The 20,102-nt window shown below is 40.5% G+C and overlaps 1 protein-coding gene across 1 annotated transcript; it reads left to right on the forward strand.

The window, feature by feature from the left end:
• Positions 1 to 13,818: 13,818 nt before the first annotated feature.
• Positions 13,819 to 17,214, forward strand: taf9 (TAF9 RNA polymerase II, TATA box binding protein (TBP)-associated factor). The gene is made up of 7 exons (XM_040038323.1): positions 13,819 to 13,947; positions 14,585 to 14,666; positions 14,817 to 14,953; positions 15,144 to 15,278; positions 15,356 to 15,437; positions 15,530 to 15,643; positions 15,879 to 17,214. Exons 1-7 carry the CDS (start codon positions 13,912 to 13,914, stop codon positions 16,034 to 16,036), a joined length of 744 nt encoding a protein of 247 aa, XP_039894257.1. The 5' UTR covers positions 13,819 to 13,911; the 3' UTR covers positions 16,037 to 17,214.
• The last annotated feature ends 2,888 nt before the right edge of the window (positions 17,215 to 20,102 follow it).

The raw sequence follows: 20,102 nt of genomic DNA on the forward strand, positions 1-20,102 counted from the left end.
TAGTAACCTGTGAAGGTAACAAAGAGGAGGGGGGAGGAGGGCAAGGCGGAAGAAGCAAGAGAAATATGTAAAATGAAGAATGTATTAAAATAATATAGATACATGTTGTAACATCATGATACATTGATATAGAAGATTTAATATCCAACGAGTTACGTTGTGACATGATGATGCTCACCCAAACCTCGTCCTCTTATACCAACGTCGTTGTTTTCTGCTGTGGTTCACTGTTTTCTAGACTTTAAGCATTTTATGGTGGCTTCTTTCAACAGCTTGATCAACAATCAGCAGCATGATAAATGCAGAATATGCACTAACTAAATGAACACAGCAACAAATACTAATTGTCAGCAAATGTGCGCTCGGTGAAGTCAGTCATGAGGTCACTATTCAGGGCTCAGTTGAACTTTCAAATGTGCAAAAACATATATAGTAGTAGGAATTGTACAAAATATTTGTATATGCCAAACAGACGCTGGCACTGACAATGTCGCAAAGCTTCATTACGATTGTCTAGGAGGAGATAGGGAGCATACAAACATACATAATAACTTCTCCCCATAAAGATGTTATGAATGGAGCGACCAAAGCTGCTTTTTGTAGTGGGCTTTAAATATGTTTATTTCTGCTGTGAGGTTTGTGCGACTGTCACACTCACCAAACAAAGTGATGTTAAGTGTTCACTTCCACAGTTAATCAAGATTATTAAGTCACTGAGAGGAATTCTAAGTGGTCTAGCTGGCATCTTTGCTTGAAAAATCAACTTGAATTGCAACGTAAAGCATAAATCACAACATTGTCAACAGGAATATTAATTATGATAATTATTTTGTATTTTTCCATTGGTGTAAGAAGGTATTATAATGAGTGCATCAATAGTAGGAGACCAACAGTAACACAGGTAGTCGAAAATAAAACATTTCCTTAAAATTTAGCAGACTTATATCCTGGTCGTTTGCAAAGAGAAATAGACCAAAGACAACAATAGATAATCATCTGATTATCTGATTTGTCATTGCACAACAGAGGGCAGTCACTTTTCTTTGTTATAGTGGATATAAATAAGATGTCACAATAACATAAATAAAAAGAACCCGAGTTAATGTCTTACTGTTTTACAGTATTGGAATGAGAGTACATAGGACTGTGCCCACACATGACATGATTCACTGTGACACAGCCAACAAAAACATACAATGTCAATAATAAGTCGATGTAAGTGTGGACACCCACTACACTTTAGGTTTTACTCTTTTAACAGGCAGCTTTCACCTTCGGATGACAAAGGTAGCGGTGAATGTTAAATCATACAAAGCTATGTTGTTTCTGCCATGACAGGAATCTGACATAATAAAGACTTTTCAGAACTACAGTATCTTGTAACCACAGCCACAGAGGGTGTAGAAAAGATGGATGTAGCCACCCTGATTATGTACACTCATTTGCAGCATCCAACTCTGAAGCCTCAACTAGAGCAACTGACACCATGGTGGGTTTTCAGAGCCAGAGGTGACCACATCTGGATGACAGAGTGGAGTGTTATTATCAGCTGATGCTGGCCGGCTTGGTTATCAAGCTGCATCCATAGACTGTATGCTAGCATCACACAGATCCATGCTAATTAGTGTTCAGTAACATCTAAATTAAAATCCTAAAATTTCAGCCAGCAGCAGCCACCTGTGTCATACACCTTTCAGTTACAGAGGCAACGCCCCTAATAACGCAAACTTTAATCCTTAGTACAATTAAATTTTATTTATACAGCACCAAATCACAGCAACAGTTGCCTCAAGGTAAGGTATTGTAAGGTAGACCCTACAATAATATATACAGAGAAAACCCAACAATCGAATGACCCCCTATGAGCAGCACTTTGGCGACAGTGGGAAGGAAAAACTCCCTTTTAACAGGAAGAAACCTCCGGCAGAACCAGGCTCAGGGAGGGGCGGGGCCATCTGCTGTGATTGGTTGTGGTGAGAGAAGGAAGACAGAGACAGAGATTAATAACAAGTATGATTCAATGCAGAGAGGTCTATTAACACATAGTGAGTGAGAAAGGTGACTGAAGAAGAAATACTCATTGCATCATGGGAGTCCCCATGATGCAATGAGTACTGCATTGAGAATTTAAACAATGCAGTAAAAATGAACCCTTGAAAGAGGAAACCGCAGAGACCAGAGCTGCTTTTTGTAGGCGGCTGTAAAGATGCAATATATATATAATGTATAATGAGGTACAAACTGAATGATATGTAACAGCACCAGTTTGATGAAATGTGAATCCAAGCAAACCTAAGCGCTGCGTGGCAGCTCGTTTGTGTTGTGACTGTCTCTGCACTGAAAACACCTTTGTATTTGAACAGGAAAGGGGTCAGTAAATGCAACACAAACTTTCATAATTGCATGTTTTACAGGCTAATAAAAGTGATCAGATGAAAGATAAACTCAGAGGTGAATGAGCAGGCCGGCTGTATACAACAATCACACAACGATTCAAAGCTTTCTAAATCTACGGTGAAAAGATTCATCCGTGTTTACAAGTGTTTTTCTTCTGTAAAGGAAGAAAGTGAGTGGATCCGTGTTGTTAATAGCAACAGCTGTGGCGGTGTCTCATTTTTAGGTAAACAGAGGGTAATGAGAGCAGAGCTGCTCGGCCGCTGCCTCTTCACTGCCATAAAGTTTATTAGGGGGTGGACGCCATAAAAATGGCTTCACCACAGAGACACAGAAATGTTTGTTGAGGACGCGCGATGAGCTCTGATATCAGCGGAGGATTCGCCGCCAGAGTCTGGACATGTGGAGATGCAGACATCCAAACTGTGCCTGAAGCCTGATGAGGGCCACGTCCACTGTTTCAGCTTTAAGGGATAATAAAGATGGAAATGGGCAAATGTAAAGCAGACGTGCAGTCATGTGACTGGATCTGCTCAAAGTGAAAGAAAATAAGACAGTGGGAGGAAGAGTTAGTTCTGCTGGAGGTTTCTTCCTGTTAAAAGGGAGTTTTTCCTTCCCACTGTCACCAAAGTGCTGCTCATAGGGGGTCATATATGTAGGGTCTACTTTACAAGTATTCTGATTCTGATTCTGAATAAAAAGCACATTGAGGCGCCTTTAGTGCTGTATAAATAAAACTCAGTTAAATTTAAAATGTAATTTTACTCCACATGTTGAGAACAGAATCACTGTCAGCTGGGAAATGTTCCAGTGTGAAGCTCGGGATCAGGACTAACCCACAGCGGCGTGCAGGAACACTTCTTCGCCCGAGCCTGCTGGTCTGTTTTTGGCAGTTTTAATCTTCCTTCTCCATCTTGCCTGTGATAGAAGGTGTTTATGTTAGCCTAACCACGCCGTTTTCACATCACAGTGTGGACAGCAGAACCGGAGGCTTTCGAAAATGATGACACCTTTTAGTCATATGATCCAGTCATGTGACCAATTCAACTAAGATGGCGGACAGCATTGTACAGCAGTTCTTTTGTTTGTGCTCAGTTTTGACAACCCTATTAAAGATTAAAGATCAATATCAGTTTGTACAAGCTCCAGATAAAACCCGGTGCTTTTCCTCGACATTTTGCCGCGACGCTCCAAAGAGCCGGAAAGTAAATACACGGCAGACAGAAGTGACGCAGGTCGAATCGTCTTACGTTTCATCCATGTGCAGCACAGGAACAGCATTTTCAGTGCGGATGAAAACGACTGAAAACGAGAGCGTGGACGCGGAGCATTTCTTGACTCCTGCTCAGACTAAACTTCTTTAAATAACAAAAACTAATAATAATAAAAACTGTTTGTGGCTCATATTAAAGGGTGAAAAATGCCCCTCTGTAGGCTTGTGGAAGCTGGCCAATCAGAAGAAAGCAGCTATGTTAGCTTGTTTGAGACAAGAACCAGCAGAAGATTCATTATTATTATTCTTAGCTGCACATCATGCAAAGGTAGGCGAGCCGAAGACTAAAGACTGAGCTGAGAACGCAGCTCCACCACATGATTTTCTACCTAAAGAGTGTGAAACTATTCACTGGGGAGGAGTGTTTTTATGACGGAGGCCTGGTGGCCGACTGCTGTTTGTGAGCTCTTTTAATGAGGAACGACATCCTCGTCTGTTATCACTGAGGTCAAATGTTCACCTGGCAGCGAGTCAGAGGACTTGAAAGGCCGAGGCTGCGGACGACAGCGAGGCCTGAACTTACGTAACTTTTTTTTTCTCTCGTGTTCATTTTTTTCCAAACGAGCTTTCAGCTCTGTGGCAACACGCTATCAGCTCTGTTCTGCGCTTCCTGGTGACGGTTGGTGTGTTTGAGAAGAGACGCCTCCGATCACCAGTGACAACGTCATGATCTGAGCGGGGTGGCGGCCATTTCAGGACACGTTTTATCTCTTCTAAACAAAATGGCTGCCAGAGAGACAGCACAGTGCTGACCTTGAACAAATCCGTCAGGCGGGAGGCCGACGGCGACTTCGCACTGAAAGTCTTCAAGCGAGGCTTAACGCTGATGAAACGACTCGATGATGGCGAATTTAAACATTTGCAGCAAGTGAAAGATGTTTACTGCATCGTTCTGTCAGCAGAGGCAACAAAAGACAACAAAACAAGCAAATAACTCTCAGCCTCTCGCCAGCGTCTATAATCCTTCAGGGAGTCGTCTCTCACAGCAGCTCATCCAGACTTATACAGCCGCGTGTTTATGGGCCATTTTACCATAAACTTTCATTTACAATATACTTACTGCCCCTAATACGCCCCTGTATTGGCCGCATTGATTGTGGATAAACAGTGGAGTCGTAAAGGAGCAGTGCAGGAACGGTAGTGCGCTGTAAAGGTAAGATAATACTGAAGACATGATGGGGACTACCGGTATTCCCCCGAAGCAGCTCCGTGAAACGCATCCGATGATATTCTCAACACAGAGTGTGTGTGTGTGTGTGTGTGTGTGTGTGTGTGTGTGTTTTCACTGCATTACTTTTACACATGTTTGTACAGAAACATTAACAAAAACATAAAATCACATGATACACTCAGTAGATGAGGCTGAATTAAGACCAAAAAAAAAACAAAACGTATGAAGAATAACTGAGAAAATGTTCCCAGTTTAATCCGTCAGCAAATAAATTTACAAAAAACAGGAAGAAATGAAGATTATAGGATTAATGTAAGGGCAAATACAATTTTTAAAACTGCATAAATATACGTGAAAATTCAGGAAAACACACAAAGAATAACATAAAACAACGCTTAAAAATAAAATTGATCACAAATACAAAATAGAAAAACAGAGAAAATAAATATGTTGGTTTCACTTAAAAAAAAAAAAAATCAAAAAAAAAATTCAATAAAAATTTCTGACCCAATTTTAAAATTCAGGAAAAAACACAAATATTTAATAGAGAAAAATAAACGTCAAACTCAAAAAGGAATTTGAAATACAAACATAAAGTAAACAGCAGATTCATAATTACACTTAGATTCACATAAAGACATACACATATATCTGCTACACATTCAATATTATTACAGAACAAACTCTTAAACTCGCTAAAAAAAGAAACAGTGGCAGATTGTTATAGTTTATATCGTTTCATTTACTGTCTGTGTTTCTGTCTTCAGGTGAAACGAGCGGTTTTATGAACAGTGATTGGAGTCTATCAGTCAGACACATTATTGTCTCCAATTATAGCTCATCATACAGTAAACGAGCGCAGCCCCATTAGCCTACATCAGATAGACGACGCTTAAGTGTGTCCCCTTATCTGCTGAACAATTTCATTTAAGTGAAGTTTATAATATTGTTGTGTCTACATGATTCACAGCCATTTATTAGGATTTTACTGCCTTTAATGTGAGAGTCATATACACTGCAGCAGCGTGCCGGCACTGTTTTTTATAGGAGACCACAAATTATTGCTGTATAAAGTTATAAAAAATTATAGTTTATGATTTAAGACTAAACTACTACAAAACTTATAAAATAAACCTCAAAAGTCAAACAGTGAGGAGGAATATGTAGAGCAGTGTGGTCTACTCTAAGCACAATAAAGGCAATAACAGAATTACAGCAAAAATCATTTTATGTTGGAAAAAACAACATAAAAACCACAAACACGGATTCTGTGCTGCTCTGAGTCACAGACACAAACACACACCTGCGTATAAAAGATACTCCAAGAATGTATCGCAGCTGATAAACACGGAATAAAGTTGACAGTTTTTACATTTGGTTTATTTATTATTGCATGTGTGAAGATTTTTAAATGTTTCATGTCTCAGCAGCAGCTCAGAGACCAACATGGCGTCCACGTGTTTATATTTAAATGCGACGTGTGAATCGTTGACGACTGAAGCTCTCGCTCTCATTCAGAGTTCGTCTGGTGTCGGATCTGACGTTTGGGCGAAAATGTTATGTTCTCATAACTGCAGTTTTCATATTTGAGTCTTTGAAACTAACTGCTGCTCATACTTCCCATCATGCACTTCTTCCTTATTTACTTACTGTTAGCTGCTGTGGGAAAAAGGAAGAAGCTCCTGTCAGAAGGACAATGCACTGTATTCAGGCCTGAAGTCATAAATATCGAACGTAAAGCAGTCAATAAATAACACGACAACCAAAACGAAGGTCATACAGTCAGGCTCCAGCACGGCGCTTATTTGACTGTTACAGGTATCAGCCGATTAGACCACAGGTAGGCTCAGCCTGGCATCAACTTCTCATGCTGTGTTTGGCTTATCATCTCTGAGTTTCCATTAAAATAATGGCAGCTGCAGCTGTCTGAGCACCTAGCTGTGACTAACCATGTAGATGTTTGGTTTGTATGTTTTTTGTTCTCATGAGCAGGAAGTATACAATGATATATGATTTCAGTTTAAACATATATTTGATATTTCACACTTTTTGAACGTCCGTTATTGTAAAAATATATATATATTATATATGTATCACATGAAATGTTTACAGTGTTTCAGATTCTTCAGCAGTGTTGTTGTGTCATATTGTATCCTGTTATACTGTAACAGTGTCACAGATAAAATGGGGTAAAATAAATATGTTAGAGAGTATTCAGTGTTAGCATAGCGTGTTATATTGTAAACTGTTGTGTTGTATTAAAATGCTGCATATCCAGTGTTCAATGTAACACCTTACAAATGTGTTACATTATATCTTTTATCACATCATAACACGTCTCTCCACCCTCTCCAAGTGATGCTCATAGGAAACTGATTGTTGGTGTTCTTGCTAATGTTGTATGTGTAACATACAACATGGCTAAATATGAAAGAGCTAAACGGCTGTATCTCACATTAGCAGCAAAAGCAAAGATGGACCACAATGAAAAGCACCAACTCGTAATGATAATGATGATAATTACTGTAATAGAACCACGCACACACTTTACACGTTAACCCTTTTCTCTGCTGTACTGACTCTCTGAACTCTTTGAGCACCTCTCACCTGCTTTTACCTGCAGTTTATAGATCTTAGTTTAACTGCAGGTTAGCGTGAGTCCCACCCGCCTCACCTTTCCCCCTCATTAACCTTCGTCCCCTCGATAGTGTCGGAGGTTTCAACACAGCTTTGTAGAACCTTGTTCCCGTCCAAGTTCATGTTTGGTAACAGCTGAAGAAACACAGAGTCTTCTTCTTTGTCTCGTTCATTTTATTCTGCCTGAAAACTCAAACACATAATTTGACCCACTTTTTAAACATTCAGACAAAAATTTAAAAAAGGAAATATTTCATTCATTTTTAAAGCACAAATGTTAAACGCTTCCTCCAGCTTCTCTAAAGTCAGGATTCGATGGTTTTCATTGTCTAATCTGTTGTTTGAACATCTGAGCAGCAGGAACTGTACCAGTGTCCTTACATCACACAGGCAAATGCATTGGCTGAGACTCATACTGGAAGTTTTCATGTTCTTTCAGGTAAAAAAAATCGAATAATTAGTGTTTAGATTTCATTTTGACTTTTACATTTTTTTCTCTGCACACTTGAGAATGTAAACTTTGTTACTGTCAGCAGTTTATCTCATAATTAGTTTCTCATGATTTTGACTTTTTGTAGCATAATCGAAATTTTGTCAGACTCATTTTTTAGCTCATAATCTTTAAACACTTTGTCATACATCCAGTTTTTACCATTAACTGTAATTATCACAATTACAGTGAGTCTTTTTTGAGGCTGGCTGACTTGTGCTGCCAAGGTTTCATCCTACCAAACCATGACCTGTATTTACCCTGAAACCATTTATATGCTAACACTTTGAGCTCTAATAACAGAGACCAAACATTAGCATCAAAACCTGTGAGTTAAATAATGATGAATTATTTTGCTTTCCCTTCTCTAAGAGTTTCAGCTCTGTGTTTCTTCCTCTTCGGCCTCCAGGCTGTTAAACACAGTCAATAGTTAACCAGCAAAAAAAGTAAAAGGAAGTCATGGGGCGTTTGGAGTTCATCGCTCCTTGTATAATTTTATATGACACTCGTGTTCTGATTATATCCCCAATCATCTTAATGTTTTATATGTATGGGGAGCTGCAATCACAGAGATCATCACATTGTGTTGTTGCTCTGCCTGCAGGTTTCAGTTTTCTGTGAATCATTTCTTTGAGTGTTTGCAGAGCTCATGCTTCCCAGACTTTACTCCTGCACAGACTTTACACTCACATCAGCAAAAAGAGAAAGACAGACGAGCAAACAGAAAAGCACACTTTGAATACCACAGCATCATTCTCAGTTATCTTTTAACAGGCACAAAGTTGGATTCAGTTTAGATTTTGAGCCTGAAACCAAAGTGCAGTACCTTTGACAGGCCACTAGATGCTGGCCAAAGCATCCCTCCCTGCGCCATCATTTACAAAATTATCATCATGTTTTATTCAGTAACATTTGAAACTAGTGCGTGATGCAATAACCTCATCAGGGAGGTGTTTTCTGGGATGATCGTTCATCTGATGAGTGGGGTCGTTTTCTCATAGACTTCTTTCAATCAGAGTTGGTTTGCCCCCTGCTGGTCATTAGATAGAATGCATGTTTTAGGCATTTCCACACTGGCTTCACTTTCTGGGCCCAGGTGATGTTTGGACCGAATAATATCCTGCCCTCAGTTTTCTTTGTTCCACATTTGACCTTCACTGTCAGCATTATTTTTGACCCAGGTAGCAGGGTCATGATATCTGCAGTTACACATGTTCATGAGCTTTAGGACACAGCTGGCTCACACTGCATTTACTGGTGCATTAATTTATCCATAGCTGCCAACAATAGCTCTCTAACCAGTAACTAAAAGACAATGTAGGTGCAGGAGTCCAGCATTTAGTCCTGGCCTCGATCAATGACGAGCCGCCGAAGTGGTGTGGAAATGTGGCGACTGAAGTTCAAGAACAAACACGCTCGTTTGCTCCATCAAAGCGGCCCATCCCACAGCGCGACGTCGCCAATTAGTTGATTTATGTGTGTTTTCATATTTGATTAGCTCACTGAGGCCCTCCCTGCATGAGGCTCGATCTGACTTACCCCGGAGGGACAAACACCTGTCGACCTCACTCTGACAGGTGTTTGTAATTAATAACGTGTAACTGGGGTCTCTGCTGTCCTCTTAATCAGGTCATATGAGAGCGGGCTGATGAAAGAGTGACAAGAGTCACTGTTTGCTTTGTAATCGTCTCTACGGTTTCTTTAACAGCACTATTAACCCGTGTCCTACTGCACACCCAGCCTCGGCTCACCTGGGGGGAGGTTAAAGGTCATGACCCTGGGATGACCGAGAAGGACTCACACCTCTGAGCTGCTGCCTGCTGAAAATGCAAATTCTGCTAAAGCATGCTAACGGCCCGCTCTTCCTGCCCCTCACCCCCTCCACCACTATTTACCCAGACTGCACCTGTGACTGAGCGCGACTTTTAACACCAGGACGAGTCAATGAGCAGTTTTAAGAAGGTTACTTTTAAAATGTATTCCACTACAGATTACAGATTACATGCCCCAAAATGTAACGTATTCTGAATACTTTGGATTACTTAATATATTATCATGCTTTTTACAACTACATGAATGCATTATTGCTGTGTGATTTATTACTATTACTGAAGGTTACTTTCCACACCAACACCAACTAGATGTTTAAATCTTAATATAAATGAGTAACAGTAGGTGGACATTAGGTAAGGCTGCACTTTCTGCAGTGATTAGATTAGATGAAACTTTATTAATCCCTCGGGTGGGTTCCTCCGGGAAATTCAGTTTCCAGTAGCAAAGCACCGTAAGAAGTTGCATGTTACAGATACATTAAGGGGAATGAGAGTAAGGATATAAGCATAAATACACCATATATACACATATATAGATACAGAATATACAATATGGATCAATAGGATTGCTCATTTGAGTGAGTATATTGCACAGTGTAGAAAAGCACCTACAACTCAGTTGTTCCCCCCTCCCTTGTCCTCCTGTCTCCCCTCCCTCTCCCCTCCAGTGAGGAGTTAAACAGTCTGATGGCGTGTGGGACAAAGGAGTTTTTAAGTCTGTTGGTTTTTGACTTTGGGATCTCGTATAGAAAACTATTCCTCGCGTATATAAAACAGGTCCGTGGCTCCGAACCGTAGTGAAGGGACCTCTGGCTAATACGTCGGGTTCATGTCGGTCTCATAGCTGAAAACTAGCTTTACTTTGTTGTCTGGGTCAAGTTTGCTAGTGAGAGACAGAGAGAGGCGTTGAAAGGCTGCTGCAACGGAGCTTATTGTTTCAGAGGAAAACACGAACACAGTGTACAGTCGAGTCTTAACAGCTTACTTACAACTGGGCTCGTCAGTGGTTATTATTATATTTACATGCTTCATACATGCTATGCCTGTAACACTCTGCCTATTGCCTTCATATTAAATCTTTTTTTGCAGAATAATTTTTAAAAATATTTCTTCACGTCATTGTGCAGCCGCAAGTAGAGGTGACAAGGGCCGCGAGACTGAGACACAGACATTAGAGCCTGTTAATGCTGTTTGGGTTTCCACCGGCATGGAATCACCAAAAATAGAGACGGCATAGCCGAACATATGAAACAGGAAAGACCGCCTTTATTTCAACAAAGTAACTGTATTCTGATTACCACCTTTTTAAACGGTAACTGAATACAGTTACTCATATTTTGTATTTTAAACACATGTATTCCGTTACTCCCCAACACTGTAGAAGCGAGCTGGAGGAAGAAGGGAAGCAGGCGACAAACAAACTGCAAAATATGCTACAAGTCAAAGAAACGCCTGCAGCCTCAGGCTCACGCAGCAAGGTGTTCCTAATGTTTTGCCCATACTATCATGATTATATTAATTGAACTGACAAAAAATGTTCAATAACATAACTTATATTTTTATATATTATAATGAGAGCAGGTTCGAGGGATGTATACACTCAGTGTGGTAACTGTTACATTACAAACAAAGGTCAAAGGTCACTGTAAAACATGCTCATTACTGATTTTTTTTCTGTGAGAGCTGTTTTAGTTCTTTGTGGTTCAACACTGTAACAGCACTCGGGCAGACGGTGGTGTTTCAGCGATGCTCAGCTGTTCGGCATTTCACGCTTAACACGGAGAAAACAGTGTGAAAGCACTTTGAGTACTCAGAGTAAAAGCTCATCGTGTAAGTACGCCTCCAGTTACCTGTGGAAAGCTGTCATGCTAAAGACAGCCAGAGACTCGTTCATTCGTCAGTGAGATGAAACTAAAATAATGTCTGCAGCAGGATTTCCGCCTCGCTGTTGAAGTTTTTCTGCAGATATGAGCGCCCTCGTTTACAAGCCTTAGAGACTGTAAAGGTTAATCATTTAAACACACACACACACACACTGTCATGCACACAGAGCAGCGTACAGTCGGCGAGGTGTGGCGGTTCTCATGGCTTTATGGCGAGAATGTGTGTCATAAACGCTGCGGGTAAATACAGGAATGCTGTCTGCGGCGAGCTGATGAATGGTTATTTGAGAAAAGCGTGTTTGATGATGAGCTCAGCTGTGGGAAGAACACAGCATCACTCTGTTTATTAAAATCTGACTCCATATCAAAGCTTTATTCTCTAATGGCTCCTGGGTGAAGTCCATGACCCAGACCTCTGTGGATGGTGTCGGCGGTGTTTTGGCTCCACGCTGGGACTCTTATCTGCAGAGCTGACGTAGGAGGAGTCGGATGTTCATCCATCCTTGCTGATATCAAGCGATTATCCTCAAGTCTATATTTCAGAGTCCTCTTCGATGTGGGAGGCCACAGGTCTACAGTCCTTTAAACCTGTATAATTTGAAATGTCCAGCAGGCGGCGACTCTTCTGGTCATAAATGCTTCAGTAAACACTCTCATGATGCGTTCATGGTTCCGTCAGCAGTTGGAGATATCACTGAATACAACTTCAAGCTATTTATGTAAACTTTGGTCTCATTGGAGTAAAAAATGGCCGTAAGATGATTGGGGACCCCAAAAGTGGAGGTCTGGTTGCCTTTGATCGCTGCTCCAATGGTGTCGGATATATCCTGGGAAATAATAAAAATTCCTGATTATCGTAGATATATCTGGGTTATCAGGCAGCAGATAAAGCTGTGATTTAATGTTTATCTGTGACTTAATTTGGTGCGTGTTGAGTCGAGTGTTAAAGCTCAATAAATGTTATTTTATTGTACACGTATGTAAACAGAGTCTTACTTCTTGCTCAGCAAACACAGTGTGATGGTGAAATGTGACGAATTCCAAAGTCTCATCAGAGCGTTGGTCATGCAGTGGCTCGCTTCATCTTCTTACCGCGAGGCCTTCAGGCTGTAACGTCCGCTTCCCTCTCGTGGCGGTGTTATTCCCATCCTTGTGTTTGGATCAAGTCTTTGGGAACACCTGGAAACCTGCAGAGACTCCTCTTTAGTCTCAGAGGTGAGTGACAGTGAACGTTTTTTATCACCTCTCAGAAAACACTTCTTCTTATCTCGTCATCAAGTTTTTCTTCTTATTTCCAAGTCACTGTGCCACAGTTATTATTATTATTATTATTATTATTATTATTCGTGTTATTTGTCACTAAAATTAACCTGCAAATGAAAAAGAAGAAGAAGTTTGTGTTTGTGAGATTCAATAAAAAATAGTTTATAGTTTTCAGTTCAGTTTAATTTCATTCAGCAGATTTTTCCTAAAAGAGTGTCATAGAAATATTCAACCATTTAAAAAGTTTTAAGTGTTAATTTTCTGATTAATTTTTTGTTTGTCAAGCAGCCAAAAATAAAAGAAAAATGCAGACTGATTGTTTCAGAGATTCTTCTTGTTTTTATTTCAGTGAATTACATTTTTAGATGTTTTCCACATGTTTGGTTTAGTTTGATAACTTTGGTTTGTAGCTTATTTTTCACGCAGGCTTTAGAGTTCAATATGTCTTCCTGTGGCGCCCCCTGCAGGTACTGTGTAGTTATAACCTCAAAGATACTCAAAAGTTTAAACCATGAATATTTAGAGGTAGAACTTTGTCATATTTAAAAGACATAAAGTAGAAAAAACATCAGTTTAAATCAGTGATAAACTTATCTCGTGATGTAAGCAAAATGATTAAAACGGGAATAAGAGACAAATCAAAAACCTAGATTTGCTCAATTTTAATGACTTACTTTTATTGTACTTTGAAGTTTATTAAAACGTGTTATTATGTGTTTCGTATTACTTATCTTGTTTTGTTAATTAAATTTGTCTACATAATACGAGACATCAGGTGTTAATTGTAAAAGAAATTAATAAAATCTTGATTTTTCTGATTTATAAATTTGAGGTTTATTTTGAAAGCTTTTAACTCGGAGCAGTTGCAGTTCCTGTGTTTTCTTTCATTTCCGGATTCGGTCAATGGCTCAGCTGTGAACGGAAACAGTAGAAGAAGAGGAAGCAAAGGCGCAGCGAGGGAAGTTAAAATGTCTGCTCCGAAAACAATCCCGAAAGATGCTCAGGTCAGAAACGAGCTTTTTCATTTATATTGTACAGTTTGAGTCAAGCTTTTTGCTTTGCTCGATAATCTTTAATGCATCTGCGTTGCTCGTTAGCTAGACTGGCCTGTCTTAGCTAGCGACACTGCAACTCAAAGCAATAGCGGCTAACATGCTAGCCTAGCTGCGAGCCTGTCGGTGTTTTGGTGCAAATTTGGTTCACATTGGGGAGTTTCTTCTCCCGTTTATTGTCTGATGGTGAATTTTGTTGCTGGATTTGTGTTGATTAATTGGTGACCCTTTGCAGTTGTGCAACATGATAGCCTGCTTAGCTTAGCAACGTTGCCGTTCAAAACAATAGCAGCCGCACTCTAGCCTAGCCTTTAGTCGCGAGCTGTTGGTGCTTTGGTGAAGCCGTTTGTCACCCTATGGTGTGTTTGTAAATACCCTGGTTTGGTGCACCCTGCGAGACAAGGCCGGACACTGTACCTCGCTCCAGCACCACGTTTCCGGGATAATTTATTTATCCTGCTTCTTTTATCCTGACAGTTTTCCAGAGAGTAAAAATGGGAGATGCAGTAAAAATCTGCGGGAAAAGTAAAATTGAGAGCATGTTTGAGTTTGTTGCACTGAGATTTTAAGTTATTCGTTTCCTCTGTAGGTGATGATCCAGATCCTGAAGGACATGGGAATCACAGAGTATGAGCCCAGAGTCATCAACCAGATGCTGGAGTTCACCTACAGTAAGTTATTTCTGTTTCAGAGCCGATGGGAACAATGCTCTGATATCCCGACTGAATATTTCTGACACTCTCGGACAAAGAAGGATTATTCTGAACTGTGAATCATGCAGGAGCTGTTCTGAACAACTCAGTTGTTGTTTGTGTCCACAGGATACGTGACCACCATCATCGAAGATGCCAAAACCTACGCCTCACACGCCAACAAGTCCAACGTGGACGCCGACGACATCAGACTGGCCATCCAGTGCCGCATGGATCAGTCGTTCACCTCACCTCCGCCACGAGATGTAAGTCTTCTCTTCACAGATGGGCGTAACATTCGGTTCTTGATTCGTTCGTCGGGGGTCTAGAATGTCAGTGAGGAAAATGGAGACTGCAGATTCTATTCTGATCATTAAGACCGTCACTCTACAGGAACCAGCTGACTGTAGCGACAGGGCTGATCTGATAGCTGCTTCACCCTCTCTGTGTTTCCAGTTCCTGTTGGAGGTTGCCAGGCAGAAGAACCAGACCCCCCTCCCTCTCATCAAGCCCTACACCGGCCCCCGGCTGCCCCCAGACCGCTACTGTCTGACCGCCCCCAACTACAGACTCAAGTCCATACAGAAGAAGGTGAGACACAACCTCTTGTGGTCATCCTCAGCTTTCACGTTGTCTTTGTTTGTGGTTACCAACAGTTTATTTTCCAGGTGTCGTCGTCTGCCAGCAGGATATCGGTGCCTCGCCTCAGTGTCGGCGCCGTCACCAGCAGGCCGACCACGCCCACGCTCGGTGAGTTTCAGCTTTATCATTATGTGATTTATAAATCCAAGTATTAAAGTACAATCCTGGATGCTGAAAGCGTAGCGCCATTTCCTCCTCAGGGACGCCGTCTGTGCAGTCGGTCACCACTAAAGTCGGGACTCCAGTGTCTTTGACGGGACAGAGGTTCACTGTGCAGATCCCGCCGCCCTCTCAGACGACCACCACCAAACCCAGTAAGAACAGAGCCGTTTTATTTTTTGCTTCATGCTTTGATGGAACAAGAGTCAGACGTATGAATACCTGTGAAAAACACTTTAATGTGGAAGAAACCGTTAAAAAGTTCTCCACCAACTCCTGAACACACGGACAAAAATCTGTCCAGATAAACATTTTAATGGCCAAACAGAATCATGTTTAAATGAACAGTTTACTTATATAAAAACCTCGATGCTCGCTCTGTCCCCATAGCAACGCCATCCACACCCGCTGTCTCCAACGTCCTCATCAACCCATCTTTGATTGGCTCCAAGAACATCCTCATTACGACCAACATGGTGTCACAGAACTCCGGCGGAGAGTCGCTGAAGAGGAAGCATGAAGACGACGACGACTACGACGCTTTATGACGCTGAATGCGATGCCGCCATTGCCACTTTTGTACTGACCTTTAAAAAATAATCTCAGTAGAGACTGTAGGAGGCTCCTGACAGTTTGTTTGAGAGGAACACGACGCCTGCTCACAGCGGGACTGAAGCTGGACGGTGGGTTCAAAGCTGCAGGGCGAAGGAAAAGTGAAGTGATTCTCAATAAAATGAATAAAAGATGTGATCACGTCTGTTTGTTGGAACCCAAAATTTACATTTAGAACAAGAAGAGTTTTTAACTTATAAATCTGAAGGTTTCACTTTTGAGTCCTGTAGTGAAAAATGTTCACTTCTGAGAAAAATCCCTAAAACATTTAAGTCAAACGTTTGTGGGTTTTTTTTTTTTTTTTTATGAAATTGATGAAAACCAATAATTCCACTAATATCCAGCAGTGAGTCACTCCTCATAGATTCACATGTTAAAACTTTACAGCAGAAATAATTATGTTTACAGACGTATACACAAACTGTTTGATAATTTGATCCTGAACAACTACATCAAAGTGGTGATACTTTTTTTTTTTTTTTTTTTAATATAATACATTTCTTTATATTATGGTGTAAGTACTTTTTGGTAACGGCATCTGGATGTTTGACAGTATCAGATTAAGAATGATGGAGGGATCCTTCACTGTGACACAGACACAGTTTGGTGGTTTAATGAGAAACTGCATGTTAAAATAGACCGCATACAATTATATAGTTCTGAAAATGGTTACTTTAGTCAGAAAACATGAGTACACATGTTTAAAAAGCCTTTAAAGGCTCGACCTGAACTATTTTACTCCCCCCTTGATTTATAAAAATGTAATAAAGAGACCAGATTGGGGGGGGGTTGTGTTTTCTTACTGGTGTGGAGTTCCACAGGGCTCTATCATGGGCCCTCTACTTTTTGTTCAAACATTGTAGTTGTGACTTTCGTTGTGTTGCTTTAGGTTTTATTGGGTCCTGAATGATATGTTTTAAGATGCTGTATACGGGGGAAATGCAGTAATTCAGTTTGCCATGGACTATTCTGCTTTAATGTATTCTGATGAAAAGTATGTTTTATCAGGAAAAAAAATTATCTTCACCCAGTTCAAGTCACCTTTAGCATAATTTAGCCTTGGAAGAGACACTGAACATTAAAATAATTGAGACTTCTCTCCTGTCAGACCTTATATGCTGTTTTTTTTTTTTTTCTTTAAGAGCATGAACGTAAAGTGCAGATTTTCACATGGAAACTTTAGTGCTCGGCTGGATTTTGTTTTTCATGTCGGGGTATTTTAAATGCACTTATCTGACCAGTAATATTGCTGATGTGGTATCAGACTAGTTTGGATGTTACTGAGCACCAGTGATGGGAATAACGGCGTTACTTTTTTCAGTAACGAGTAATCTAACTAATTACTATTTCTATCGTTACAACGGCGTTACCGTTACTAACTAAGAAAATGCGGTCACGTTACTATTTTTCAACAAACAGACGGTTGAAGCTGTCTTCAACTTACCGCATCTTATATCAGTTGCACGGAAGTAGCTGTCTATGGCTGTATCCCAATTCAGGGTCTGCAGCCTTAAAGTACGCAGCCTCAAGGATCCTCAAGGGCCGCGTACTCAAAGACCGCTAAGGCCGGAAGTGCGAGGCTTGTGAAATGGGACGGTCTAGCCTCCGTTGCGCTGCCCAGGTTGCCTAGCAACCATGATACTAACAGCTGGAAACGTGTCATACAGCTTTGTTTGACAGAAATGAAGGAGAAAATCTTTTGTTCATTTGTTTGTTTCTACATGAGCTTTGATCATTCTCTGTAGGATTAAGCTCAGCTATTGAACGGCGTATATTTGAAAGTAAAGGCTTTAAAACCAAGTTAGTACAAACGTCACTAATGTCACATAACTTTGCCGACATGTGGCCAACAGGAATGTTTAATGTTCTTCGTTATTAAACATTTGCACATAAATAAGTGACATAATATTCAGTACTTACTGAAAAACTACAAAGTTTACTCTTTGGGCGCCCCTCATCCGCCGTTTTTTTTCGGCAAAATTATCCACACCCACCGCCACGCTATGCATTCTGGGATATGTTGGGCCACGAAGTCTACACCGCCACAGCCTTAAAATTCAGGGAAATGAAGGACGCATGTGAGGGCCGCATTTCGAGCAGCCTTTGAATTGGGACAGCCTTCGTCGCGCCGCTGTGACGTAATCGGCCTTAAAATGCGGCCTTTAAGGCTGCAGACCCTGAATAGGGATACAGCCTTCAAGACATGTTGAGGAGGCCATTTAGCCATTTCAATCAGCTGTGTTGGATCAAGGACACATCCAAAACCTGCACGACATTGGCCTTCGAGGCCTGGAGTTCGAGACCTGTGTATTAGAGCATAAGAACAAACTTAAACCTCCCGTTATCCTTATTGTATTTAGTTAGCACAAGTTGGAAATGTTTTATTTAAACATCATTTATTTGGACTTTATACAGCCTAAGTAAGTAGGCCGGGCGCTACAACTTCAAGCAGGTGTGCGCGCTCCCGCGGGCGGCAATCACGATCACTTTCTGGCACAACACCTGGAGCTCAGGGAGTCATGATAAACAAGATATACGCGTGTTTTTCCTCAATAGTTTCATCACTCTTACTGTCTAAGGACAGCGCAGCGAGCACGCTCTGCTTATGAGCAAGAAATAAAAAAACAAAACATAAAACAGCCCGTTTGTGTTGGTGGAAAAATGCACCATGTCGACCAATCAAAAAATGATTTGGAAACATGACATTTGGTTGTTTAGGAAGAGAGAGAGCGAGACAGCAGAAAAAGAGAGAGCAAGTTTTGAGATGTGAGAGATTTGTGACGTTTAGCGTGTTTGCAGTGTGTAGTTAATGTGTTGTCTTGTGTAGTTAGTGTGTAGTGTTGTGGATAGTTTTGTGTTGTGTGTCAGAACAATGAGGCGACTGCTGTCTCCAGGTAGAAACAGGAGTGATACACCTGCTGCTGTCAGACCTGCAGGTATCAGGCTGTGATGTTTCCTTTATAGTGGACAGAAATATTTGGAGTGGCACAAATAATTAGTGGCATCTTATTGAAGAACAGCTGATTGTTCTGTAAATAGAAATAAATATAAAAATATAAATTGTGTAAATAGTTTGAAATGATTATTTTTAAAAAAGGGTCAAAGGTAAATGGCTGCAAATAACTTTGTTTGCAAAACTTGTGCATATGATTTTAAAACTGACAATTTATATTTGCATTTAAAGTTATGAAATATGATCAATAAACATGTTTGTGGTTGTTACAGTAAAAAATATCACTTTCTACCCAGATTTTATGTTTTTTGTCTGATTTTAGATCAGTTGTGTTAATACAGTCAAAATGAAAATATGACTGTAAATTCAGACACGTGAGGCTGTGCTGAACAGAACGAGACCAAACAAGCCAAATAAATAGTTTCTAAAGGTGAAATGTGGAGGAAACATCAGACGTAGTTAAAAATGGCCGATTATACCCGGGACCCCAGAGGGTCAAACATTTTTTTTTAAGTAACGCAATAGTTACTTTTCAAGTAATTAATTACTTTTAGAATCTTGCAAATCAGTCACTAACACAGTTACTTTTTTGAAGAAGTAACTAGTAACTATAATTAATTATTTTTTCAAAGTAACTTGCCCAACACTGCTGAGCATGCGCCTTGAGGCGACTGTTGGCTGGATTAGTTTCCCCGGTCTGAATGTTCACTTAAATGGCCCTCGAGATAAAACCAGTGTTCGGTCTTCATAAACCCATCATGGTTTATTCTTCACAGTAAAGCCTGATGCTGACCATGTTTTTTGTAGTTCCTGTCATCTCTACAGAAAAAAAAAAATTCACATTTTAACCCAAGAATGTCATAAATTGTTCCAAACACACTTCCGAGAATGTAACTGCAGCCTGTTTTGTTGTCTTGCTCCACTTTACTTGGTCGAAATCAGAAATGCGACTACCGGGTGTCTATCCAGAGATATAAATGTGATTGTTTGCCAACAAATAGTTCACAGCTTCATCGTCGGAGATTAAAAAAACCGAAGCAGAGCCTGGG

The sequence above is a fragment of the Simochromis diagramma genome, unplaced genomic scaffold (genome assembly GCF_900408965.1).
Source record: "Simochromis diagramma unplaced genomic scaffold, fSimDia1.1 OVJJ01000323.1, whole genome shotgun sequence".
Classification (NCBI taxonomy): domain Eukaryota; kingdom Metazoa; phylum Chordata; class Actinopteri; order Cichliformes; family Cichlidae; genus Simochromis; species Simochromis diagramma.